This window comes from Salmo trutta, unplaced genomic scaffold (assembly GCF_901001165.1).
Source record: "Salmo trutta unplaced genomic scaffold, fSalTru1.1, whole genome shotgun sequence".
Classification (NCBI taxonomy): domain Eukaryota; kingdom Metazoa; phylum Chordata; class Actinopteri; order Salmoniformes; family Salmonidae; genus Salmo; species Salmo trutta.
This window is the reverse complement of record NW_021823073.1, coordinates 86,119-97,898: the sequence shown is the minus strand read 5'-3', so window position 1 is coordinate 97,898 and position 11,780 is coordinate 86,119. Positions and strand designations below refer to the sequence as shown.

The 11,780-nt window shown below is 42.1% G+C and overlaps 2 protein-coding genes across 3 annotated transcripts; one reads left to right on the top strand and one right to left on the bottom strand.

Moving 5' to 3' along the window:
• Window positions 1-17: 17 nt before the first annotated feature.
• On the bottom strand, window positions 18-7,114 carry LOC115188757 (synapse-associated protein 1-like). The gene is made up of 9 exons (XM_029747576.1): window positions 6,869-7,114; window positions 6,571-6,691; window positions 6,341-6,408; window positions 2,266-2,339; window positions 1,967-2,106; window positions 1,556-1,707; window positions 1,325-1,386; window positions 1,026-1,179; window positions 18-618 (listed from the first exon to the last, which is right to left on the bottom strand). Exons 1-9 carry the CDS (start codon window positions 7,074-7,076, stop codon window positions 491-493), a joined length of 1,107 nt encoding a protein of 368 aa, XP_029603436.1. The 5' UTR covers window positions 7,077-7,114; the 3' UTR covers window positions 18-490.
• A 128-nt stretch (window positions 7,115-7,242) lies between these two features.
• On the top strand, window positions 7,243-11,063 carry LOC115188756 (pyridoxal phosphate phosphatase PHOSPHO2-like). 2 transcript variants are annotated; one of them, XM_029747574.1, is made up of 2 exons: window positions 7,243-7,429; window positions 9,914-11,063. In XM_029747574.1, the coding sequence occupies exons 1-2, from the start codon at window positions 7,283-7,285 to the stop codon at window positions 10,658-10,660; spliced, it is 894 nt and encodes a 297-aa protein (XP_029603434.1). In that variant the 5' UTR covers window positions 7,243-7,282; the 3' UTR covers window positions 10,661-11,063. The 2 variants fall into 2 exon arrangements, with proteins under 2 accessions (XP_029603434.1, XP_029603435.1); XM_029747575.1 differs by lacking the exon at window positions 7,243-7,429 and adding an exon at window positions 8,135-8,638.
• The last annotated feature ends 717 nt before the right edge of the window (window positions 11,064-11,780 follow it).

Sequence of the window (11,780 nt, the reverse complement as noted above, 5' to 3'; positions counted from 1 at the left end):
CAAGGAAAGACATTTAGACAATGGGAAAGAAGTATATTTATTAGGGAAAAACTGAAGACAGGATTTGAGAAGCACAGAAACAAGTATTATTTGGATAGATGTACACATCCCAACTGTGAAGGAATTCCAGAAAAAGAAAAGAGCAGAAAAGAGAAAAAATAACAATATGCAATATGTCAGTTGCCTCCTCGCCCATAAACGTTCACAGCTAAAATGTCAGCCAGCCACTAAACTGTACAGACAGAAAATTTATATTATACAGTATTTCAACACCTGACCACCTCCAGATCAGAATATACCCCATAGATGTACCCATTCTAGTGTGCTGAAACAAACAGTTTATGGTTTGTATGCAGCGGTTCCCTTCATTTCTATACCATTCTATTTCTATGGTCTAGACTAGACTAGACACTGTCATGGTTTCTGATCCTTCATGGTGCTCTCTCATATCAGAGATACTAGACTGAAGCAAGATGGGTCGGTCATCACTCTACTCATCCGACTGAAGCATCTTCTCGATCTCTTTATCCCAGTTGTCATCTCTGTTGTCTGCCTCCGTCACTACCTCATACTCCTGTAACTCTGCCTGGAGTTCCTTCTCCCAGTCCGCTGTCTCCTCTGAACAAATAACAGCATTATGAGAACAATGCTACAGACTGAAGAGAAAAGAGCTAAACATGTCATTCACTCTCCTCTAATTCAACATCCAGCTCTACCACCTGAGCCATTATATTAAATCCAAGCCCTTTCCAGGTTCCAGTGAAATCAACCAATAGAACTCTGGAGTTCTTGCTGGTTGTTTGTTACTCTAGATATGATCTAATAGTTCTAGAACTGACCCCCTGGAGTTCTTGCTGGTTGTTTGTTACTCTAGATATGATCTAATAGTTCTAGAACTGACCCTCTGGAGTTCTTGCTGGTTGTTTGTTACTCTAGATATGATCTAATAGTTCTAGAACTGACCCTCTGGAGTTCTTGCTGGTTGTTTGTTACTCTAGATATGATCTAATAGTTCTAGAACTGACCCTCTGGAGTTGCAGCGTCCTCCTTCTTGTCCAGCACCAGCTGTTCCATCTCCTTCCTCAGGTCTTCATGGTCGATGTTACAGGAGTCAAAGGCATCGCTCACAAACTCGGAGACCCCAGGGCTGGTGGAGATCTCATTCTCCTCTTCCTCCTGCTGTTTAACAACATTAAAAGAGAATCCAGACCATTTCATACATTTGACTTGATATTTACACAGTATTTCAGTGGTCTATATATAGACATGTACAGAATTATTCAAGGGACTGACTTTTCTTCAGAAAAACAAAACATTGACTCACCTCTCCACTCTTGGGAATGTCACTAATGGATACTGGAGGTGTTTTTGGTCTGATGGTATTTTCTGCATGATAACAATAACATGAAACAGAAGTTAGGCTATAAACTGTTGCTTGACAGTAGTTCACCAATTGCTCTGCTTTGCCCATAACACCAATGCAATGTTTTTAGTTAAGGACTTGTCAGGATCACACAAACTGAATTCCGACCAACCATAGAACAGAATAGAGTACCTGTGAGGCTGACACCCTCCGGGCTGATGGTCTTCTGCTCCTCTCTGTTGTCTACAGCCTGCTGCTGTGCTGCCAGGGCAGTGAGCTGGGCCGACTGCTTTATCAGAGACACACGGTAGAAGTAGTTCCTCCAGAACACATCCTCCTTCACTCTAAACATACAGAGCATTGAATATGTAAGTAACATACACATATACTTAAGCCTGATTGAGCGATAGCTCACCATTCTTTTTCACTTGAACGCAGCAATCTGGCTGGTTCTAAGAGGCTTCTCAATGGACAGGACTGGCATCAACCAACATCAGCCAACAGGCCAACTTTATGCCTGCAATCTCTATCTGTAAATAACTCTGGGTTGAAGTGCAGTAATGGATTTGTAATGCATTAGATTTGTAATGGCTGTCTGCTGACTGTTTGGGGACCAGGTCGAAGCGCATCCTGTTCAGTAGCTCATCTTCCTGCAGCATCACCATGGCGATAGGATACATCTGCTCAGAGTCGAACTGGAACTGAACTCCAGCTGGTGGATCTCTCAGGAAGTTCCTCCTGTCCTGGAATAACAGATCAATAAAGTTGTTGAATTTAAATCAAATTGAAAAAGGTACAATCAACACAATGCACTCTGACAGTGATGAGATCCAATTGGATGGAATCAAATCACAAACTCTAAGTGCACTATGTGGACAGACAATGTTAGAAATGCTACTAACAGCGGACAAAGCCAGGATCTGTTGCTGAATGGTCTCCTCCTCACTGTAGCCAACCCATGGTGGTACAGCTGTGTCTGGAAGGGAACAAGAACAAACCACTTTAATTCCACCATGGATGGATGGATAACTATGATCATGTTTACTGGTATATCATCTCAAGATAGCTAAACAGACTGGCAACCAGACTAACGTTCTACTCTGTCATGTATCACCAGTATCCCTGCACATTGATATGGTGCTGGTACTGGCCTGTAGAGTACATTCTCCTGTGGGTTTTATTTATTGTGTTACCTGACCTGACTTAGCATCTGTTCTGTTCTCTTTTTTTTTTTTAAGAACCTATTCTGGATTTGTCACTTTTCTATTTACCTTGATATTGAATAGGCATTGTTGAGAAAGAGCTTGTAAGTAAGTATTTCACTTGACTGTTTACACCTGTTGTGTCCTGTGCTTATAGTTTAACAAAACGAATCATGAAAACTATTTAGTAAACTGAAATAAAGGAATTAGCCAACCCGTTAGAAAAACTAAAGCTATAGTGAAATGATACTTTAAATGGCTGTAGCCATACTGAGTGGTAAGGCTAAAGCAAATGACTGTAGACGAAAGTCGAGGAGTGAAGTCGGGGTAGGTGCATCTGCGACAGCCAAAAGTCAGACACTAATGTGGTTTTCCAACAACAAGGCATGTCGGCGCTAGTCGGATAATTTCCCCCCCAGAATGACTAACAAAAGTGATCCGCTCTAACGCGGCCACTGAAATGAGCACGACGCAAGACTGGTCTCACACCGTCACCCAGAGTATCTGCGCTTCACACCGCTACAACACGGTAGCTACGGGACCAAAACAGCAGACTTTTAACCTCGCTTCAACTCTCCTGGTTGTTGCGGAAATTGACCCACTACTACTGTTTACTTTGTGCATCTACGTCAGGGGTGTCAAACTCATTCCATGGAGGGTCTAGTGTCTGCAGGCTTTTGGTTTTTCCTTTCAATTAAGACCTAGACAACCAGGTGAGGGGAGTTTCTTACTAAATCAGTGACCATAATTCATCAATCAAGTACAAGAGCGAAAACCCGCAGACACTCGGCCCTCCATGTGATGAGTTGGATACATATGATCTACGTCAGGCATTCCCAAACGGGGTACACCAAATAAAAACGTGGTTCACATTTTTTTTTAAGTGTTTTGTTGAATTGAACATATTTGAACAGTGAATGTATCTTTTCCAACGGAGCTAAACATATTGGTTAAGTTTTTCTCGCCCGAGTAGCCTCGTTTCACTGCCCAAAATAAAATTAAACCATCTAGTGTTCCGCGAAATAACAACAATGTCAAATAATTAACATCCTATCACATTAACCGTTACTCTCTCGCAGGAATTCCACTAACCTCCGTATGTAGCTGCTGCTCATTCCGTTTGCTCGAAAATGGATAAATGGTTAAAAAAGGTAATGCCCGCGTCCATAGAGACACTACCATCAGTACTACACAAGTTGTTCTGCTTCCACGAGCACGTCCAATGCTAGCATCAGTAATTCTACATGTTGTTAGACCAGCTGGCATGGACACTGATAGTTGTGAATCTGATGCAGCTGAAGAGCTACTGCCCTTATCCAGGAAAGCACCGAACAGACAGGGACGTTGGACCATCGAAGAGACGCAATATGATAATAACTACATTGATTTGGGGTTTACTTATATTGGGAGTAGTGCCTTTCCTCAGCCAAAGTGTGTTATATGTGCAAAAGTTACTATCTCACAACTCGATGAAACCTTCACTCTTTGCGCAGGACATTTAGAAACAAAACAAGCCAATTTGAAAAATAAGCCACGGGAGTTTTTTTGAGCGGGAATTAAGACGACTTTCGAGTAGTAAGACATGTATAAAAGCAACAGATACCATTAATAAGAAGGGGCTAGAAGCATCTTATATGGTGAGCTACCGAGTGGCTAGGACAGGCAAGCCCCTTACTATTGTGGAGGACTTAATTCTTCCTGCTGCCGTGGATATGTCTGGGACAATGCTGGGTGAAAAGGCCCAAAAAACTATACAGACAATGTCTTCATCAAACAACACTGTTTCACGCATCAGTGCCATGGCAGGAGATGTTTTGAAACAATTACTGCTTTGCATACAAGCCAGTGAATTCAATGTGTTACAGCTGGATGAGTCAACAGACGTGACGGGCCTGGCACAGCTCCTGGTATATGTCCGTTACGTTTATGGGGGGTCAATTAAGGAAGACATCCTCTTCTGCAAACCACTGGAAACCAGGACAACAGGAGAGGATATTTTTTAAAGTACTGGACAGCTTTGTGACATCAAATGGACTTTGGTGGTCAAGATGTGTTGTCATCTGTACTGATGGCGCAAAAGCCATGTCAGGGAGACATAGTTGAGTGGTAACGCACGTCCACCGAGAGGCTCTTGCTGCCAAGGGAATGCCTGACAGCGTGAAAGATGTTTTGGACACTACAGTGAAAATGGTTAACTTTGTTAAAGCAGGCCCCTGAACTCTTGTATTTTCTGCAATATGCAATGATATGGGCAGCGACCATGTAACACTTTTACAACATACAGAAGTGCGCTAGTTATCAAGGGGCAAAGTATTGACACATTTTAATAGAGAGACGAGCTTAAAGTTTTCTTTACTGACCATAATTTTCACTTGTCTGACCGCTTGCATGATGACGAGTTTCTCACACGACTGGCCTATCTGGGTGATGTTTTTTCTCACCTGAATCTAGGATTACAGGGACTCTCTGCAACTATATTCAATGTGCGGGACAAAATTGAGGCTATGATTAAGAAGTTGGAGCTCTTCTCTGTCTGCATTAACAAGGACAAAACACAGGTCTTTCCATCATTGTATGATTTTTTTGTGTGCAAATGAACTCAAGCTTACGGGACAATGTAAAATGTGATATAGCGAAGCACCTGAGTTGGGTGTGCAATTACACAGGTACTTTCCTGAAACGGACGACACAAACAACTGGATTCGTTATCCCTTTCATGCCCTGCCTCCAGTCCACTTACCGATATCTGAACAAGAACGTCATCGAAATTGGAACAAGCGGTTCTGTGAAAATGTAATTTAATCAGAAGCCACTGCCAGATTTCTGGTTTGGGCTGCGCTCAGAGTATCCTGCCTTGGCAAATTGTGCTGTTATGCCCTTTGCAACCACGTACCTATGTGAGAGTGGATTCTCGGCCTTCACTAGCATGAAAACTAAATACTGGCACAGACTGTGTTGAAAATGGTTAAAAACTAAGGCTCTCTCCAATACAACCCAACATTGCAGAGTTATGTGCATCCTTTCAAGCACATCCTTCTCATTAACCTGTGGTGAGTTATTCACAATTTCGATGAACAAATAAGGTTTTATATGTGAGATGGTTAGATAAAGAGCAACATTATTATTATTATTATTATTATATTATTATTTGTGCCCTGGTCCTATAAGAGCTCTTTGTCACTTCCCACGAGTCGGATTGTGACAAACTCACTCACACCCATTCTTATGTTTAATAAATGTATAGTGTGTGTGTGGCAGGCTTACAATGATGGCAAAAAACAACATTTGAGAGTGTGCTGACCCTGGTGCTAGAGGGGGTACGCAGCTGGAGGTTGAATGTTTGAAGGGGTACGGGACTATACAAAGTTTGGGAACCACTGATCTACGTCATCTCGCTGAGTCCTCCTTTAAACCTATTACTGCCCTCCCAGTGGCAGGAAGTGACATCCTCAAAATCAAAACAACTATACAACACATAAAAAGGCTACAAGCCTCCCATGCATAGGCTACTGTCTGTCCCTAACACTAAAACTAAATAATATGAAAACATAAAACATTAACCTAATAAAAATGAAACAAGTGGATCTGAAAACTTAAACTAAACCGAATGTCAAATAAAAATCTGAAAATGAATAGAAATAGAAACTAATATAAAAACACTAAACAATAATAACCTTGCTGTGCACGTGACAAATGTTGATCTGAGGACACAGAGTACAAGGAGTGGAAGGTAAGCTAATCTCTAGTGGGTATGATGTTATGTCTCCACACTGACCTGATTTCTTAGCTTTCTTTTCTTGGACAAATTTGTCCTGTTCTTTTTTGAAGTCCCCCCAAAATAGTCTGGAAAACAGAAACACAGGCATGTGATGTTACAAGACAGAAACCTCAAAGCTTCCAGAAATCAGCGGTTTTGAGCGAACACCAGAGAGGGTGTTGTATAGCAACCTACACTAAAACATCCTCCTTGTCAAACAGAATTCAGGAAAGTGGAGCATGCCATGCACCTTGTCAAAAATTCCATCTATGTTCCCTTCTTCCACGCTCTTCTTGATGGTGTGTGCAGTCTCTGCCACAGAGTTGGAGATCTTCTTGGTGGCATTGCTGGCAAAGTTGAATATTAAGCCTGTATATGTAACAAGGATATAAAATCTGGATCACTTTCTCAGCTTCAGATGGCATTGTTTGCCTGCCAAAACTTGAATGACAATGTATTGTTGTCTCTTAGGCCTACATAATCATTATTAGTCTGTTAACCACTTCCACATGAATATAAATGAAAACCATCTATAATGTTCCTTACCACCGAATCCTTTAGCTTGCTGAGAGATGAGTTGGACGGTGTCTCCGTCCTCCTGCCCCAGTTCTTCTGTTGCTGGAGGTTCGTGTTGTTTGTTTACTTCATTTTGGTCTTGAACAATTTTCTCCTCCACAGCAACGTCAGCCACTTCGCTCTCCTCTGTCGTCGAGGTGTTCTCTATACCCAGCCACGTTCCCCATCCTTTGAACATTTTCTCCGATGTCTTTCGGTGTAGCTATGATAGAAAATCGATTGTAAACAAAGTGCTTAGAATTGTACCTTCATGGTTCTGTGTTTACGTCACCAGGAAGCAGTGCTATTCTTGTTCTTTTTTCCACAATAAATACAAAACGAGCGCATTACTGCCGCCTGCTGTTACATCTGGGAAATGTTAGGGATATTGTTACAAAACGAGAGATGCTATCAGATCAAATGTGGGATTCGAACAACAGTGTGTTATTTAAGAAGAAACAAAATGGACCGCTTTGCCAGAGAACTATCCAAGCTGTCCCACTGTTTTTTGTTGTTGTATTTTATTCACTACTTCTCATTCCACACCAACAGGTAACAGTGATGTCCATTTTTATTGGTTAGTTAGACAGTGATACGAAACAAATTAGGAAGTATTGGTGCGTTCAACAAAACGTGGAACTCAGAAAAAACGATGTCAAATCATGAAGTCAGTGATCTTCAGGTCGGGGCTTGATTTGTTCTGGAGTTCGCGGTTGTCTTGAACCAGAGATATTAAAGAAAGGAGGAGATAGGAATTCCATTGGTCAATGAATAGAATGTCAACCAATCGCGGTCAAGTTGTCCTACTGCGTCACACGGTTGCTGGGCTAATCGTCAGGGTATTAGTCGAGAAACGTACCTATTTTCCTCAAAAGTACGTAATATCATGATTCCAAAGCTATATGATTTTACAGAGAACAAGTTAATTATCTCACATCTTGGAAAATAGTTGCATGTTGTACTTCTTTTTGACGAAATTCCTGCTACTGTTGGGGTTTTGAGCTAGCGCCCAATTAACTCCCATTCACTCTTTGAAGGAGAACTCTCCTTGTCCCAGAATCACCCAGAATGCACCACGCGGCACATTGAGGACGCATGGGCAACGAACACATTGGGCGTTCATACGGTTTTTCCATATCCTCACGAGCGGCTCAATAAAATCGTCTTTATAATTAAACCAAGATAGACCACAGCCTGTCGTTTCAAACGGGAACAAATGACTCTAGTGGGCAGAACAAGCAAGCTGGTAGGCAGAGCCAAGCACGAGATAGACGTTCTATTATTACCATTAAGGAACGCCTACTCTGTCAAGTGCACTTCTGCAATAACTCAATTAGCCTTCGCACTCCTTCTAAACAACGCGATTTTTAAAACTTTGGCAAAGGGTAAAGTCTACAAAACTTTGTCCACTCTGTTCGTAACAGATTCTAGTTTTGGGAACAGAAAACTGTATTGAGATCAAATGTTTAGTCGATGAGAAAATGTGCAGAATCTCGGCCAAAATCCCTGGAGTTCCATCTTCTCCCACTGCTGGCCACTGGGCTTCCTCTCACTACCAATTTAGTAGTGAGAGGAAACGCCAAGCGGATGCTTCACATTTATACATCCGGAGGAATATCTGTCTCATTGTTCTGTGGCTCAATGGTTCCCAGTTCCCAGTTGTTTCGAACGCGGCATGTCTCAAGTGTGTGTTTAAGATCCAACCGGCGATGTTGCGCATCTAAATTTACATTTGTGTAAACGGTGTAACAACAGTGTGAGGTAAGATCCTAAGTGAATACACACATTAATAAATAGATTATTTGACAAGCAGTGTACTGTTTAGAACGATGTAAAAGGAGCTAGCTACTGTACTTGGTGTGTAATAGATTGACTGTTAGCTAGCCAGTTCCTAGCTAGTCAGCAGTCAGTCCAAAGAACACTCTGTCATTCAGTAGCTAGCTAGATAGATACTGCTTGGTCACTAGCCTTTTTCACTTCCTGTTCAGTGTCTGTCTGCCTGCCCCCTCCCCAGTGGTGGGAAAAGTACCCAATTGTCATACTTTAGTAAAAGTAAAGATACCTTAATAGAAAATGACTCAATTAAAAGTGAAAGTCACCCAGTAAAATACCACTTGAGTAAAGGTCTGAAACTATTTGGTTTAAAATATACTTAAGTATCAAAAGTAAATGGAATTTCTAAAATATCCTTAACTATTAAAAGTATAAATCATTTCAAATTCCTTATAACCGAAAGGTTGCAAGATCGAATCCCCGAGCTGACAAGGTACAAATCTGTCGTTCTGCCCCTGAACAAGGCACTGTTCCTAGGCCGTCATTGAAAATAAGAATTTGTTCTTAACTGACTTGCCTAGTTAAATAAAGGTAAAAAAAAAATACTAAGCAAAGCAGACAACACCGTTAAAAATATATATATATTATTTAGTGAGTCCACCAGATCAGAGGCAGTAGGAATGACCAGGGATGTTCTCTTGATAAGTGTGTGAATTGGACCATTTCCTGTCAAAATGTAAGAGAGTACTTTTGGGGTCAGGCAAAATGTATGGAGTAAAAAAGTACATTACTTTTCTTAGGAATGTGGGAATAAATGTAAATTTCCAAAAATATAAAATGTCAGTAAAGTAAGAATACCCCAAAAATGACTTAAGTCTCACTTACTATTAAAGTTATTTTACTAAGTCTTTACACCACTGACTCTCCCCTGTCTCTCCTAGCTCTGTCTCTCTTCCCCTCCACACCCATCTCCCTCTCATCCTCTCTCTCTCACTTTCTCTCTGTGTCGGGCTCGCCTGTCCGTGTCCTCTCCTAGCTCTGTCCCCTCACCCCTCTCTCATCTCTCTCTCCCCCTCTCACGCCCTCTCTCTCATCTCTCCTCCTCTCTCTCTCTCTCTCCTCTCCTCTCCCATCTCCCCCCTCTCTCTCTCGTCTCATCTCTCTCTCCTCTCACCCCTCGCTCTCTCTCTCTCTCTCTCTCCTCTCTGTCTGGCTGCCTGTCCATGTCTCTTCTAACAAACCTATTCCACCACTGTTTTGCAGCAGAGGAGAATCATCATGAAGACTCTGCTGGTGTTTGACTTCGACCACACCTTGGTGGATGACAACAGCGACACCTGGGTCATTCAGTGTATCCCGGACCAATGCCTGCCAGACCTGGTCAAGAACTCCTACCAGAAGGGACGCTGGACAGAGTACATGGGCAGAGTCATGTCCTATATAGGAGATCAGGACATCACCCCCGATACAATCCGAAGTGTGATGGAGACAATACCGTTTACAGATGGAATGATTGAACTGTTGACGTTCATTGTGAGTAACAAGAACGACATTGACTGCATCATTATCTCAGATTCAAACACAGTGTTCATCGACTGGATACTGCAAGTGGCTGGGGTTCAAGCCGCGGTCGACCAAGTCTTCACCAACCCGGCTACGTTTGACAAGCGTGGATACATGGAGATAGAATGCTACCATTCTCACCAGTGTAGCCAGTGCCCTGTCAATCTGTGTAAGAGGAAGGTGCTGGTTGATTTCCTAGCAGGGCAGTTGAAGGGAGGGGTAGACTATCAGAGAACCTTCTATGTAGGGGACGGAGGGAACGACCTTTGCCCTTCCAACAGTCTAAGGGAAGGAGATGTGGTGTTCCCTAGAAAGGGTTACACCTTGGAGAGGCTGCTCTCTAGGCAGAGTGCACAACAAGGAGAGGGTTCATCGAACCCAAGAGTCATAGGATGGACAAGCGGAAGAGAGATCCTGATGGAACTGAAAGCATGTGTTCCCCTGTAGGGATAGGGTACAGCTCTGTCTCATACTAAAATAAGTGTACTTGCAACGATAAAAACTGTACCAAATGCTTGGGAGGGAAGGATTGTGTCTTTGTCCTGGTTTGAAAAGTTTTTGAAGATCATATTTTAAATCTGTGGGACTGTATCACATCACTCTCTCAGGTTCAGATGCAAATGAATGTACATCTTTGTGCTTGTTTTTGTCTTTAGCAAATGTAGAGGAGATACAGAACCTACTAGACAGAAAAGGAAAAAACCAATCACACCTGTAAATTACATGTTAGAACTGTTTAGAATGAAATATATATTCTAGGATGTACAGTCAATAAAATACATTGGCATCACTTTTTACTAGGGCACTATCTATGTGAAAAATGTATCACCAGTCCAGTGTATTAACAGTCCAGTGTATTACCAGTGAAATTATTTGTTGTCTCTACTAGGCTCTATTCTGAGTGTTATTATATAAATTGACGGTTTTTGCTTCAGCAGTGCGGTTTCGTGGACCGTGACCCCGTCTCCCTGCCTCCCAAGATACCCCTCTGTCTGTCCCTTGTTTTGTCAATACGCTGATAGTAGGACGAGGCGCGGTGAATGTGATTGGTCGAACGCTGCTATTTGCGGCTGGTAAGATTTTCTGCGGCGGAGACGCTCTGTCACATCAGCTGAGCGCCGGCTGCGTCAACCTAAATAGATAACGAAACCAAATAGCGGAATGTCCGTTTTTTTCTAAAGGACTGTCCGGGGTTTATTAGATTGGTTGGTTAACAAGGGAATTGCGTATGAATAAGGATCTACAACAGATGGCGTGTGATGCCTTTTGACTCGCTCCAAACACAGAGAATGCTTTAACAACAGGATAGTAAACCATGTCGAGCAGGTAAATGTGTGGCTATTGTTCAGTGAGCTGTGTTAAGGATCTTCACTCGGGACTATTTAGATTGAATAGTGTTCTGTCAAATGTATGTAGGCCTATGTGAATGCATTACATTGTGTTTAAATAAGACTAATAGATGACATGATCAGATACTCCCTGGATCCATTGTAAATCCATGTATGTTTACTATCTGTGCTCAGTTAATGTTTTTTGCAAGGTGTTGCTGCTTACAGTATTGCAAAAT

Bases quoted from the DNA above. Each gene is read 5' to 3' on its own strand.
- LOC115188757 (XM_029747576.1), bottom strand. From the start codon at position 7,076: ATGTTCAAAGGATGGGGAACGTGGCTGGGTATAGAGAACACCTCGACG. The intron at 1,387-1,555 runs GTACTCTATTCT...GTTATCATGCAG, and splicing joins GGAGGGTGTCAGCCTCACAG to AAAATACCATCAGACCAAAA. The intron at 1,180-1,324 runs GTGAGTCAATGT...GTTGTTAAACAG, and splicing joins ACATTCCCAAGAGTGGAGAG to CAGGAGGAAGAGGAGAATGA.
- LOC115188756 (XM_029747574.1), top strand. From the start codon at position 7,283: ATGCTATCAGATCAAATGTGGGATTCGAACAACAGTGTGTTATTTAAG. The intron at 7,430-9,913 runs GTAACAGTGATG...ACTGTTTTGCAG, and splicing joins TTCTCATTCCACACCAACAG to CAGAGGAGAATCATCATGAA.